General features: G+C 45.6%; 1 protein-coding gene across 4 annotated transcripts in view; it reads right to left on the bottom strand.

The window, feature by feature from the left end:
- The window catches only part of TNC (tenascin C), a 53,245-nt gene that overhangs the window by 30,130 nt on the left and 7,389 nt on the right, over positions 1-15,726 (bottom strand). For all 4 annotated transcript variants that reach the window (XM_042479148.1, XM_042479149.1, XM_042479151.1 and 1 more), the window contains 2 exons: positions 3,310-3,893; positions 734-2,326 (listed from right to left, as the gene is read on the bottom strand). In XM_042479148.1, the coding sequence (XP_042335082.1) occupies positions 734-2,326; positions 3,310-3,766 (2,050 nt within the window). In that variant the 5' untranslated portion in view covers positions 3,767-3,893. The remainder of the gene's footprint in view (positions 1-733; positions 2,327-3,309; positions 3,894-15,726) is intronic.

The raw sequence follows: 15,726 nt of genomic DNA, 5'->3' as shown, positions 1-15,726 counted from the left end.
TTTATGCCCAAGAAGCCAAGGATGTACATTTATAAAATTACAGTTCGGCTAAGGACTCATCTACAAGTCATCATCATATCACTTCCAAATCTGCCATTTCCTACCCTACTACTCCTAAATGTTCCCCTATATTCCTAAGAGTAGTCACACTGCAAAGATTAATTGTCCGTACAACATTGCACAGCCTTGTAGCTCCATATATTTATTCGATTGGTGTTTCCATATAAAACTTCTTTCTCATCCAGGGAAAGAATAGACAGCTGGAATTCAGAAGGAGACTTGTTTTCAGAAGTGAGCTTATGTGAGCAGGAGATATAATTGAGTAGTCTGGCAATGCCATATTCCCCTAGTGGCGTGACTGATGTGCCCTGACCCTGATGTGCAGTGGATACCAGTGGACATTGGGGCACTCCCAATATGTATCTGGATACCAGCTATGAAGTTTCTGATGCACATCAGGAGTGCCCAATGTGCATCCAAAGTGGTCAATGTGCATCACAAATGCTTAATGTATGCCACAGTGACCAATGCAGATCAACTTAGGAGCTTCCAATGTGCATCAGAACATTCTTGCAGGTGTCCAGATGTGTCTCTTTGCATTTAACTAAAAGGACTTCATTGCATTTCTGCAACATATCTACAAAACATAGGCCATAATGTAGAATCTCTGCAATTCTTTCCATCCCCAGTCAAAGATATTAATCATAAAAGTCAGATTTTCAGCCCAACTTACCATCAGAGCAATCATCCCCTATGTAGCCTTCATCGCAGACACAGCGTCCATTGATGCATCGACCCAGATCATTGCAGTTGTTGGGGCAAGACCGTTCACTGCAGTCAATCCCTTGGTATCCCTCATCGCACACACATACCCCATTGACACACTGCCCACGGTTGTTGCAGTCTCGGGGACACTGCCGTTGGCTACAATCCACCCCGGTGAAGCCTTCATCGCACACACATTGCCCATTCACACAACGGCCTCGGTCATTGCAGTTGTTGACACATGCCAGTTCTCCACAGTCAACACCCAAGAAGCCTTGGTTGCACATGCACACGCCATCAATGCACAAGCCACGCCGGTTGCAGTCATTGGGACAGGTCCGTTCTGCACAGTCTTCACCTGTGTAACCCTCATCACACACACACTGGCCATTGATACAACGTCCATGGTTGTTGCAGTCATTAGGGCACCTTAGTTCACCACAGTCAATGCCAATGAAGGCTTCGTCACATATGCATCTGCCATCCACGCAGCGTCCCCGGTTGTGGCAGTCATTGGGACATCGCCGCTCCCCACAGTCCTCTCCAATAAAACCCTCATCACACACACATTGCCCATTGATGCATCGCCCTCGGTTGTGGCAGTCATTGGGGCACTTCAGCTCACCGCAATCATCCCCCATGAAGCCCTCATCGCACTCGCAGTGCCCATTGATACAGCGACCCCGGTGGTTACAGTCATTCCGGCACCTTAGTTCGCTGCAGTCCTCCCCCATGAAGCTTTCATCGCACACACATTGGCCATTGACACAACGTCCCTGGTTGTTGCAGTCCTTGGGGCACCTCACTTGGCTACAATCGGGGCCCAAGAACCCTTCGCTGCAGACGCATTGCCCATTAACACAACGGCCACGCTTGTTGCAATCCTTGGGGCACCGCCGATCACTACAGTCATCCCCAGTGAAGCCTTCATAGCAGACACACACCCCGTTGTCGCAGCGGCCATTGCCATGGCAGTTGTTGGGACAGGCAATGTCCCCACAGTCTTCTCCAGTGAATCCCATTTCGCAATAGCAAGTCCCATTGATGCACCGTCCCCGGTCATAACAGTCATTGGGGCAAATGAGTTCACTGCAGTCCTCGCCAGTATAGCCTTCGTCGCACACACACTCCTCTTCCACACAGCGTCCTCGGTTATTGCAATTGTTGAGGCACAGTGGATGGCTGCAGTCTGCCCCACTGAAGCCTTCGTCGCAGATACACTGTCCATTCACACATTTTCCATGCTCGCTGCAGGGCACCAGACAGATCTCCAGGCTACAGTCTTCGCCGGCGTAGCCGTCAAAGCACACACACTGTCCATCAACACATTTCCCTTGGTCATTGCAATCCCCCGGACATGTCCTCTCCCCACAGTCATCCCTGGTGTAGCCTTCATCACAAATGCACTTGCCGTTGACACAACGCCCCCTGTTGTTGCAATTCCTGGGGCATTCTGCTTCAGAGCAGTTGGGTCCTTTCCAACCTGGTTCACAGATGCAACCACAGATATCATTGCTGTAGTTTCCCCGACCGCTGCAGTAGGGTTTGGCATCAATGAGACCTGTGCCAATGGATGAAGAAAGCACTTTTAATGCCCAATGTACAGAATAAAACTGGAGACATGTTTCAAAACGCTGAAGAGACAGTTCTTTTATTGCCCTGCTACCAAAGGCCCAATTGGTTTTGACCTTTGTATGCTCAGTCTAATCTGCACTGCAGAAATAATGCCATTTGAACTGCCATGGCTCCATGCTATGGGATCCTGGCATTTGAAGTTTGCTGTGGCATCAAAGGTCTCTGACAGAGAAGGCCAACTGTCTCATGACATTTCAAATCCCAGAATTGCACATCATTGAGTTATGGCAGTTAAAGTGGTATCAAACTGGATTATTTCTGCAGTGTGGATGCAGCCAGGGGGTCCTCAGGCAGGTCATACTTCCTTACAAATATTTCTTAGTCTGCCTAAAAGCCTTCAAACCAAGCCCTGCCACATTTACTGCCATCTTCAGCCTTGAAGCCTTGGGAAGGACCAGTCACATTACTGAGTAAATTTTGGTGTGTAACTGCTAATGGGATTTAGTATTGATTTTTTTCTCGCTTCCAAATGTTGAATGTTTTATGCATCTTGAGTTTCGAACATGTTGGTAGGCTCTCTGACAAAGATCTTTAAAAGCAGGGGTATATATTATTAATGAGAATCGACAAATGAAATACATACATTTGATATCCATTATTCTCTAAACATACTCTTTCTTTCTTTCCTTTCTGTCCATTGCTTGTAGCCTAAAAGCCTTGAAGACCAAGGCTGCTGCCACACTGCAAAAATAATGCAGCTTGACACTGCCTTAACCGCCATGGCTCAGTGCTGGGATTTGTAGTTTGCTGTGGCCTCAATGCTTTCTGACAGAGAAGGCTCAAAAGCTCACAAAACTACAAATCCTGGGTTACATGGTAAAGCTGGGAATTGAATCCGGGTCTCCAGAGTTGGTACAGATGCAAACATATAAATCAGAGGGATTGTGAGTGGCTGTCTCTTAAACTTACCCTCAGCTGTCTGTGGGCAGCATCCAGCCCCGCTGCCACACTGGTCCCGCAGAGAAGATACCAGTCCTTCCAGTTCTTCAAGCCTGCTTAAGAGATCCTTGATATCGGGAGCTGCTGCACAACCACACGCCCGCCGAGGGATGTTTATCCTGTGTGTGAAGACGATCTGGTTTTCCTCATTCAACGTATGCTCCTGATAGTGTTTGCTCGGCTCAGTCTGAGTCTTAAGTTCTGAGTCGCCGCTTGCTGGGTCCAAGTCCACAGAGCAGAGAGAACCCATGGGGACGTTAATGTTGTAGACGTGGTTGAAGACCACTGGCTGGTTGTCCTCTGGCAATGTGACGTTGACTCCGGTTTCCCGTTTCTGCCGGATGATCCTCTTGATGAGTCCACCGCTAACATGTTGATGGAACAAAGACACGGCCACCAAAGCCAAAGCCCAAGTTGGGAGGCCCATGTTGAGTTGCAGATCCGTAGGGATCTTACAGCTTCACTGTTGTTTTGTGGTCGCAGTCCAAAACAAGAATAGGAAGAGTTTGCTTGTGTAAACTGCTGTGATTCAGGTCTCTGTACTCCTGTTATTCCTGAAACAATTAAAATGACATGGGTTGAGTTTCGTCTTGGAGAAACCAACATCATAAAAGTTTGGTGACCACAAGGAAGACATTAGTGGGGAATTAGGAAGAGATATGTTTGTAACTGAATAGGATCTCCAAGTTCATGAACAAATAAATTCCTTAGAGTTATAGATTCATAGGAGTTTATCACACTGGAACTGATTTCGGCATTAAAGAGAGATTAAAGCACATTTAAAGCACCCCGCAAATGAAGCGGAAATGGCGAGTAATTTCAAGAATGATTATCATATGCAATGGTGCAAATAAAGTGATATCGGAAATGCATTGTCGCCAAAATCCTGAAAGTAAAAAGATGCACATTGATGCTTCTTTGTGACCACTTTCATGGCGGGTTTTGTGTGATGTCGTGTGAAAACATTACGAGTCATTACACGATTTCCCAGAATTTATTCACGGGAAAAATTCCCGATCTGCTTTGTGTGATAATGAACTCCATAGAGTTGGAAGGGGCCTCATGGGCTATCCAGTCCCCTGCTCAATGCAGAATTTCTTTCCCTCTTTCTTTCTTTCCTTCTTTCTATCTTTCTTTCTTCCGTTCTCTTTCTTTTCCCCCTCCCTCCCTCCCCTTTTCTTTTTCTTTCTTTCCACCTCTCCTTCTTTCTTTCCAGCCTAACCTCCTATGCACTTCCTACAAACTTCCTATGGAGCCCTATTGAGGCTCCTGAGTCCCATTGGGGCTACTCTTGCCTTCTGGGCAGAGGGCTTGCCATAAAGCCTGAGCTCACCTTTTTCTGGCTCCTTCCTCTACTTCCTGTCAATTTCTCTCCACCGACAGATTTCAAAGACGCAAAGAGTTTTGTGTGGGAACTCGGAGGAGCCGGGGAGGTCAGTGCGCCACTCATGCATGCTCTGATGAGATGCAAGGGACCTCATTAGGGCAGTTTAATAGAAACCCACATTGGCAGACAGAGTAGATTTGCAAGAGTGGGGGGGGGGAGACAGTTTGAAACAGCTCAAAGAAACTGCTCATGGCACATGCTGCCAAAATAAGTCTGGGCTGTGGGCCATCTTTTGGCACTTGGTGGGCTGGGATGTGGGGGAGATGCCCATAATATCCTGAGTATTATTATTGTTATTATCCTTTTTGGAAAGAGGTACTGGAAGAATTGTGGGTTCTGACACAACAGAAGAAGAGTTTTGATGTGCTGCCAAGTTCTCTTTCTAAACTAGGGAAAGGAATGATAGACTTTTTGAGCTCTCTCTGGCTGCATCTGCATTGCAAAAATAATCCACTTCGGCACCACTTTTAACTGCTGTGGCTCAATGCTATAGGATCCTGGGAATTGTAGTTTTCTGAGCCATTTAGCCTTTTCTGCCAAAGAGCTCTGGTGCCGCCACAAACTACAGTTTCCAGAACTCCTCGGCACTGATCCATAGCAATTGAAGTGGTGTAAAACTGGATGATTTTTGCATCCTTGTGAGGAGCCAGAGGGGAAATGGTAGGGCTAAAAATTTGTCAGAGAATTTGGCCAAGGATCAAGAAACCAAGCCAGAGAACAACTTGAAAAGTCTGGTGAGGCTAACAGTTTGTTCACAAGAGTTTGTTCATTGCAAACTCCTTTGAGTAACTTTGCTGTATGGCCAACATGGCTACCCCAAGAAGGCCATTGCATGGCAACTCTACTGAATCTACATTTAACCCATAATCAGACAAATAAAAGTATAGTTAGAATTGATATTGGCCTGTGAATTTCTTGGCCTGGTACAGGGGCATGGCAGGAGCAGGGCAAACTCTCTTTGGCTGGACCCTGTGCCAAGGTTGTTGGAGGATGCATGTAAATGAATCCCTTTGTTTACACAAAGCAATGATGGGCAGGCTGGGGTAAGATTTCAAAAGACATTCACAACATGAGAGCATCATAGAGGGGGAAAGATGAGCCTGGCTCTAAATAAATAAAAAGCAGCACGATTTGGAGTAGTAACACTAAAAGAAATCCCAATTCTGTTGTTGCATTGAAGATGGGGAAATCAAAGCCAGGCGGCTGCCATTTGCCTGTGTCTCCAAGCACTTACAGCAAAGGTAGAATTCCTTTCTTTGAGTTGCCTACCCATTCTTCTGCATAAAGTGGAAACATTTAAGAGGCAGTGCACACCCCATATCCCAGATTATCCTGGAATGATATTGGGTCTGTGAGAATGTGGATGGTGCAAAATGGTGCGCCTAAGCTGTCAATGCAGCTACTGGTGGTGCTGCTACTGATTCATGCAACAGACTGAAAAAGACATGGGTGCATCTACACTGTAGAATTAATGCCGTTAGACACACATTAACTGCAACGGGTCCTTCCTACAGAATGCTGGGATTCGTAGTTTGGAGAGGAGCCAGCAAAGTGCAACAGCACTTAAAGTGACATAAAACTGCATTATTTCTTCAGTGTAGATGAGGACTGTGTCTAATTCAATGTTTGGACTTAGCTTAGAATACATAGATAGTTAAAGAGATAGTTCAAGGCTACCACAGTAACAATCCATACTCTTTTCAGTTGGTTTCAGAAGGTTGCACTGCTTCTGGCGAGGAAGGGTCCATTTCATTGCAATCATGGTAGAAGAAGCAAAGAATTTATGTGGTTCAAAGCCTTCTCCCTACATGGCTGGCAAGGGATTAACCAGAAGGATGGGAAAACTCAACACACCTGCCATCTCTGGTAATGGAGTGTCTCTAGCTGAGATGCCTCCCAGCGTTGGCACAATTTATGCTCAGTTAACAGGAGTTACATGAGATTAAACCCCGAGACACAAGCACTGAGTGACTAATTCTGAATTATGGATGCCAGTTGCTTATTCAAACAAGGGGGAAATTTATTGTCTCATTTCCAGGAGTGAATTATTAGGAGCACATAGATCCTTGCATTTGGAGAGACATGACTTTTCCAAAATCTGGCTGGCTAAATATAGCCATTACGTAACGCAAACTCCTTGATGCTACTTACTCGAACGCTAGACTCAAAGCCATGGTGTTTATAGAGCATTCAGCATTTATCTTGACATAACCCAGAGCAGTCAGAGAGGCTCATGATTTACAGTGGACAGGCTTCAGCTGTGAAAAGACCAACGTCTTGAGAAGGTAGCCAAGGTATGAGCCAGCCTGACTGTTAGGATCTCTGGAGGAGGGTTTCTCTTGGTCCTAACACCATCATAGTGGAAGAATGAAAGGAGACAAAGTCACACATGGGCAATGGTCAAAAAATTTAATTTCTTAAAAAGACCAATGGGTTTTGACCTCATCACCAATTGGCCTTCTTCATGTGCTTTCCAGTTCATATCATTGCCATAAACTCATGTGGTAAGGACATAGGAGAGACTCTTTTCCATGGCTTCTCCCAAGTTGGAGAACATCCCTTCTATGGGAAGTTTAGTTGGCCTTCTCTCGGATGTTTTTCTGACACCATTTTCTTCCCAGAAAATAGCCATGGACCAATTTTGGAAGCCCCAAACTGCAAAGATCCCAGTCCATTCAGAAGTCTTCACATCAGGGTTTTTCAGCACTTGAGAAACATGTCCAATTTTTTTGGACTATTCTTTCCATTCTGACCAACAGATCACCATCAAAGGCTGGAAAACCCAACCAGGACAGAAATGTGTGACTGTATCTGATCTCAGCTGATTTATAGTATGGAAACTGGCACAGGACAAAACAAAGCCAACATGCCAACAGGATGCTTTGTTTTGTTTTTTGCCTGCAAGGACTCAGCGGGATACAAAGCCAACCAGCCCATTAAAGTGATTTGCGTGACTCGCAAGAGGAGGTTAAGATTTGACAGGACGGAGGCCCGGAAGAATGCTAATGCACATCATCTGCCGCCCGAATGTTTCCTTCGTCAGTCAAAGCTTTTTTCCAGCTTCTGTCCAAAGAGAAGGCCCAAGGCAGATCTCCTTCAGACAAAAGCCATAGATTGGAAACAGAAAGTTGCCTCGGCACGATGCACAGCAACAATGAGACCGATGGCAGGAAAGGCGAACTCTGTTCTAAAAATGGAAATGGGCGCTGCAGAAGTAGGCCACTCAAAATGACTCCCTGGAAAGCAAAAGAGATGCTTTTCTCCACTTTGCCAGCTTATTCTTTGGGCATGTTCAGCTTCCTTCTTTCTCCCTGGCCCTTCAGGCTCATTGAAAAGGCCTTCATCCTTTTAGAAGATGACACTCAGGGATGCTGGATGGACATCAGGTCCCTTTCTTTCCTCTGTTTGGTACCCTCTACTCAATAAAAAAGACAAAGTGATGCCTATACTTTATTGTTTGTTGGGGTGGTTATGTGGTCACAATTCAGCACTGACCTATGATGACTTATCATAGGCTTCCCTTGGTAAGGGAAGGTCTGCCATTGCCTTCCACTGAGGCCGAGAGAGTGCTATTTGCCCAATTGCACCCAGTGGTTTCTACAGATGAGTAGGGATCACTGCTGATCATGAGTTGAGTCTGAGCCAGCAATGTGATGTTGCAGCAAAGAGGATGCATGCTATCTTAGCCTCCATTAATAAAAACACAGTTTCCAAGCTGAGAGAAGTAATAGTCCCAATATACACTTCTGCGACCAGACCTTATCTGGAGTCTTGTGTTCAGGTCTTTGCATCTCATTTTAAGAAGTTGGAGTGGGTTCAGCAAAGGGCCAGAGATATGGAGGACAAAATATGGAGGTCTTGGTGTGGTTCAGCAGCACATTAGGGCAAAACATCTCCTCCTTTACCAAATGGGTGCCGTCTCTGCTTCCCCCCAATCTGACACTTGCCAGAAGTGTCATGCTACATTGATAGCTGTGACAACTAGTCCACAGACTTCAGAAGATGGGAATTGTAGTCCGACACACCTTAAGAATGCCAGACCAAATAAGCTTGCCATGGCATTTTGGATCCTTTCCCCCCTAAATATTCTGACTACGTTAGCAGTTTCCCATCACTGGCTGCCCTGTTTTCCCCTACCCACTCCTTTTGGAGAGACATATGCCTAGCTGGCAAGAGATCTACGGCCTTTCTAAACTCATTTTTTGGAAAGTTCCTTTGCCAAGTTACACATGGACGGGAGCTCATTTTTTGTCAATGACTTCACTTTGCATTATGCCAAACCCTTTCGCAGTCCCAGCTTCATACTGAACAGGGCTTGTAAGTTTCCCTGAATAAATCACAGCAGCTAATGTAAATTTTAAACATAGGACGGCTGTTTCACTTCCAGGGTCTTGAAGGTCTCTTCCAAAAAACACTGAGCTATAGATTCGGAGCAGCCCCTTTTGGAAAAGTGGCCGGCCCTTTTCTTTTTAAGCCATTAATCCTTTTTATAGAATGGTTATTCCGGTATACGAAAGCCATTAGGTCTGTCCGTGTTACGGAGTAGCAACATCTCTTTTCCATCCTTACACTGAAGCAAGCCACTCTGTGCTTATGTCAGAGTAAGGAAAAGAAAGCTATTTCCAAAGTGCACACTTCATATTTAGCACAACATGGAGTGTTTCGCCCCAAGGGACCCTTTGAACAGAAAACTACGGGGGGTTTAATCCTTCTACACTTAACTGCAACTCAGTCGTGCAATTAACACACTTGTGCAATGAACTAGAAGTGAGCAATGAGGCAGCACCATTGCACCAGCCAATGTTCAGCATGAGATTTTGAGTTGGGGAGGTCCTTGCGAATCCATTTTTTTCCTTGGCACATGGTCCCGCAGCTCCACAAGTGAGGTTTTTAGACATCCTTCCTTGAATGCATGTTATTGGAAGCCCCGGAGGCTTAAAAACTCATTCAACAGCCCCTTCCTCCCCCTTATATGGTGCTGAACCGAGCGAGCAGACAGGCTTCCCTTGTCAGGGCTTGTTTTTTTCTTGCTAAATAATTCCTAGGTTACACAGCTGGTATGCCATCCCTCCCTGCTTTGGAGAACTCCTCTGTCCTTGGTACTAGTATATTAAACATTGGAAGGAACAAGGCAAATCTTTTTACTCGAACGCCCCCGAGACCACAGAAGTGGTTCCTAGAAGGCCCCATTAACATCCTATGCACACCTTCCCTGCAATTGCCGCCTGCCCTACTTCTGTCAAATACAGTGAAATCAGGAATTTGCTTTCCCTTGGCATCTGGTGCTGGTGGTATTTCAGGCCATTGTGTGGCCCTTTCTTTGAGACATAGAGAAGATTGGTGTCACTCCAAAAAGGAGGAAAAAGGATTTTGCAATGACCAAAGGAGTGATTTTGCAATGAGGAAAGAAGTGTGTATCCAAGGAGTGATACACACATGGACCGAGAAGGCACCAGCATTTCTGCCCAGGCCAGTGGATAGACCAATGGACACATGCTTTGCTTTCTGGGGCATCACAGCCATATTTTAAATGAAGAGGATGAAAGAGGGATTTTGCTAAGAGCATCGGAGTGGAGGTATGGCAAGGTATCCCATACCCTTCATTCCATAGATGAAAAACTAGGATGCCTGTATCCAAGTAACATCAGAGTGTGGTCAAGATGGGCAAGTTATTAAGGTGAAAGACTACCCAAGTTAGAAAGGGCTGCAGCAGATTGGTTTTGCCTGAGCCACCTGGGAAGGGCAAGATTCTTCCCCTTCCTCTTCCTTTTCTCTGCCCACCTCCTGAGTTAACAGCAAAACCATAGAAATCTATTGGAAAGCATAGACCCATCTGTATCAGTTATATCACCCATTGTGTTTGGTGACCTGTTCTTGAAGATGCAACTGATGATCGAAGGGATGAGCTCTATAGAACAGATATGGAATCTATACAGCAAGGATGGGAAACCATCAAGGTGGGGAAGTCTATGCAAGAAGAATGCAGAACTGTTGCTGTTCCAGATGTTTTGGCCTACACTCACCCAGAAAAGCCATTGTTGAAGGACAGTGGGAGTTGCAATCCCAGACATCCAAAGGGCCTAAGATTCTGCAACCCTGTTATACAATGAAAGGATTGGGTAGCCTCCATGGGAATGCAAAAAGTTGTCCTGGATCATATTTGTCCCATCCAATCTAGTACCGTCAGCACCAGCTCCATCTTTGAGATCCTTCCAAGATGCCTGCGACATCTAGTATCCCTTGGTTGTTGGTTAAAGTCATTGGGGAAGATGGGCATTGCAGTTCCACATATCTGGACCTCATTTGGGAAGGTTGATCTATTCCAACAGTAGCATCTCTCTATGACTTCAGATCAGGGTTGTCTGCATGAAAACTGGAGAGGACTTCTGTCTTTTTAACAGTTGTGTAGAAGTGGGACGTTTGGATGGTGCCACCTAGTTGTGTTCCGCACAACTGTTGAAGATACAAGAGCCCTCTCCAGTTTTCACTCTTGTTTGGGGCCTATAAATGGACGTCTACAATAAGGAAAAAAGAAGTCATGCAAGAGAGGCATGAGCTCTGGGGCTGAAAGGAAGCAATATTTCTGTCCTTACTCAGAGGAGCAGATTTTATTCTGAGCAGCGCCTTCCTTCTGAGAACTGACAAGCTGAAATAGATTTATAGCAGCACTCCAGGGACCCAGGCAACTCGAATTTGAAAGGATGAAAGCTGTCTCTGGGTGCATTCAGTCAAGGTGGAATTTAAGTCTCTTTCAGCCTGCGTAATTATAGCAGTTTGATACCACTTTAACTGGCATGGCTCCATTCTATGGAATCTGGAGATCTATACTTGGGTCGGGCATTTAGCATTCTCTGCCTGAGAGCGCTAAGTCCTGTAATAACATTATATTTATTAATCTAATAAGGTAGGAACTAATCATCCGTTGCTCTTTCATGACATGCCCTATCTGCTGCCCAAGAGAACTGGCTCACTCTGCCCACATTGTTTTAGGATTCCCATCATTTCAATGCTATGAGGGCTTTAACTGGATGCATGGTGGAATGCTGTTTAAATGTTTGCGCCAGTGTAATGGCTGGACTACAAACCTGGAGACCAGGGTTCAAGTCTCCACTTGGCCATGAAAACACACTGGGTGGTGTCAAAGGCTTTAATGGTCAGCATCTATAGTCTTGTGTGGGTTTTTCAGGCTATATGGCCATGTTCTAGAAGAGTTTATCCTGACTTTCACCAGCATCTGGGCTTTGGCATCTCAGAGAAGGCGGCATGGAAGAGAGTGGGGAGTATATATCTATCTATATACTATATATACCCCACACAGACAGACGACAGACAGAACAGACAGACAGACAGTCAGTCAGTCAGTCAGTCAGCATCAGTCAGGTCAGTCAGTCAGTCAGTCTGTCGGTCTGTGCTGTCTGGCTGTCTGTCTATCTATCTATCTATCCTTCTATGCTATCGATCTATCTATACACACCGCCCCATCTCTTTCATGCCAGCATTCTCTGAAGATGCCAGCCTCAGATGCTGGTGAATCAGCAGGAATAAACTCTTCTAGAACATGGCCATATACTCCGAAAACCCCACAAAAAAATGGGGTGGCCTTGGGAAAGTCACCCTCTCTCAGCCTCAGAGAGAGGCAAACGGACCCCTCCAAACAAACATTCCCCCCCCCCAAAAGCCCACGATAGAGCCTCCTTAGTTGGGAACGACTTGGAGGCACACAAAACCAACTCCATATTGTTTGAAAAGTCTTGCTTTCATTTATATTGCATATTTGAATACCGTTCAGGAGAAAAGTCGGATACAAGTCAAGGAAAGGAACAAATCAAATGTCCAGCCAGGCCCATCTTCCAAGTACAATTTTGTTTTTGAAGTCTCCATTTGCTAAAGTAAGACTTCAGCCTTTTTTTCCCCCAAGGGGGAGAAATGGAAAGGAGAGAGAGCAGTCACTGGTGGTATGTCTACCTGGAAAAGGGGGGGGGATTTAAGACTATCCACCCCTCGAGCAGATGGAAATGCTTAAAGCTCTTCACCAATTTCTAACTAAAGGAGCAAAACCTTCAGAAGAGGGAGTGGCCGCAAAATGAAATGTATATTTTCATCTTAATTAGATGGACATGTTCAGCTCACTCCTAGTCATTACGGCTGAAGGGAGGCACCAAGCCTTCTTTCCATTCTTGGGGAAGGAGGGGAGAGAGACCCCCCCCCATTCCTCCTTCTGCATTCACTGCACACACGGCTAGACAGACACCCCCTTGTCAGGCAGAGGACCCCCCCATTAGGGTTTCCTGGACAGGCGCCCAGGGCTTCATCCCCCCCCCCCAACACACATGTGGAATGAATTTGTGCCACTGACAAAGAGTGTCTGACTCTGAGAGAGGGAAGGAAAGCCAGCAGCCAGATTAAGAAAGGTCTCTCAGTGTGGGATGGAGGGTCCCTAGGCCCTGTCCATCTCTCTACAGACACCGTTGGCAGGTGGAATCCCAAACAGACAGCTAATTGGTTCATTCCTTTTCTCTCACACTTTTCCTTCCTTCTTTTTTATTATTTCTCTTCCCTTCCTTCCTTCTCCCTCTTTATTATTTTGCCCTCCCTCTCCCTCTCTCTCTCCCTCCCTCCCTCCCTCTTTATTTATTTCTCCCTCTTTCTCTTTTTTCTTTCTTCCTCTCACAAGTCTCACTATCTCTCCTCCGTCCCTCCCTCCCTTCTTTTTCCTCCCTCTCCTTCCTTCCTTCCTTCCTTCCTTCCTTCCTTCCCCTTCTCTCCTTCCCTCCTTTCTCTCTCTCTATTTATTTCTCCCTCCCTCCTTCCCTCTTTCTTTCTTTCTTTCTTTCTTCCTTCCTTCCCTCCCTCCCTTTCTCTTTCTCTCTCTTTCTCCCTCCCTTGCTCCCTCTTTCTCTTTCTCTCTCTCTTTCTCCTCCATCATATTAAAGGCATTCATTTAATTTTGCATCAGCTGAAGCTTTTGAGTCTTCTTCAAGGGCAGCCCCACGTACAGCACACCACAGTAGTCAAATCAGGAGGTCATCACTGCTTGAACTACTGTCTTTAGGTTATCTCTTTGGCCTACATTTCCCATCAACTCTAGCTATGACAGCCAAAAATAAAGGCTGATGGGACTCATAGTCTCAAACCTTCTGAAGGACCATAGTTGCCCATCCTTCAATAAGGGATGTAGCCAAGGGGGGGGGTTCTTGGGGTCTGCCCCCCCTTCCGTTAGAAAAATGAATGGTACGTGCTGCTGCGCCACCGCACCCAAGCCCCAATATAATGGTGGCACTTAGTCTGGAACCCCCCCCTTCCTAAAATCCTGGCTACGTCCCTGCTTCAATTAAAGATTCTGGTTTAGGCCAACTTTCCCTAACCTATGGCTCTGCCTACAGCTCCCATTATCCTCAGACAGAACCACTAACAGGCAGTGATCCATTAGGGCAAAGTAGGCTGGGGACAATGGGAACTGGAGTGCCACAGCAACAGCTCATGCAGACTTGGAAACAAATGGCAGTGTATTCAGTTTGTAACCTTGCTACTGATGGGGGAAGAAAAAAGGTAGATCAGTTTGCTTTTCAGTGCGTCTAATTGATCCTAGCATGTGCCATAAATAAATAACTACTTGCTTGTTTGAAACAAAGGCCATTGGAGGAACCGAGAGCAATGCATGGTGTCCTCTCTTCCCAGACACCAAAGGGGTGAAATGAGACTCAGGAGAGAAATAGGATCTGGGAAGGAAAGGCATGACATGGGCACACAAACCTATGAGATGTGAACTTCACTGAATTCAATAGGGATTTCTCCCAGGAAGGAGGAACTCTACTGTTTGTGCAAAAAGGTGCATTTATGGAGAGTGCAAAATGAGGGCATTGCCCTAGTAAAGAAGAACTCTGTCTCAAGCTTTCCTTCTACCTTGAGGTTTCTAGCATTGTACCAACTTTACAAGCTGAGCCACACATTTAGAAATATAGTTTGAGCATCCAAAGAAGAGTCCGGCAATGAGGCCAAGGTAAAGCAAAGATATTTGCAGACACAGCAGATGTCAGAGTTTGAAACAATCTCTCTCTCTCTCTCTCTCTCTCTCTGCTAGGGATGCAATTCCTTACTAAGGGAATAATTATAGTATTTTTCTTCTCTCTGTGAGGATAAGAAGTCTTAAAAAAACACACCAGGTTGTGAACGAAGAGTAAGCCACCAAGCTTCTCCATTGGAATTAATGGCATATGCAATGAAATTCTGTAGCCACCAAGCATGGAGTTGGCCTGGCTGACCTCCAAAGTCCCTTCCAGCTCCGTGAGCCTAGTAGTAGTTAGTAAGTCCTATTGCGTCCAGCTTAGGTCCTAGTAAGTGTGCCTAAAAAACTACCCTAAGAGAGGTATGGAGAACTCTCCATTCATGAATGGAAGGATCTCCAATTGACTACTTCTCTCCAGCCATCAACTCCAAATGCTCACATACCATTGAAAGGAGTGGTTCCATGTTGTTTAAATCCATTTTTATGGCCTACAAGGGGGAAAAAAAACCTTTGGAATTCAAGAATCTGGCACTCAGGTTTGCCTTCCTCTCTCCATCTTCCCTCCTAATGCCTTTTCCTTTTGTGATGCTGCTTTTAGATTGCAAGCCTATGAGCAGGGACTGCCTTATTTCTAGTTGTTTGCAAGATGCTCCAGGAACATTTTAGGGTGGAGAGAAAATGCTCTTTCTCTGTGTATAGGTAGCACTTTTTGCAGAGTTTAGGACTGGTTCCATCTAGGAATGTACAGAAATCCCTTTGTTTATGAGGAATAAATAAAAAATCTATCCTCAAAACATGATTTTACAGCTTCCCTCAAAGTTCTTGGCCTGTTTTATGTGAACAAGAAGCTGCCAAAGCCAACTCAATGCCACTTCTGGTAAAATTTCAGGGGTGCTTCCAAAGTAGGTTGCAATAACTGTTGCCCATCATCATCATCATCGTCGTCATCATCATCATCATCATCATCATCATCATCATCATCATCATCATCATC

The sequence above is a fragment of the Sceloporus undulatus genome, chromosome 7 (genome assembly GCF_019175285.1).
Source record: "Sceloporus undulatus isolate JIND9_A2432 ecotype Alabama chromosome 7, SceUnd_v1.1, whole genome shotgun sequence".
NCBI classification, from domain to species: Eukaryota; Metazoa; Chordata; class Lepidosauria; order Squamata; family Phrynosomatidae; genus Sceloporus; species Sceloporus undulatus.
This window is presented reverse-complemented; position numbering and strand designations above follow the sequence as displayed.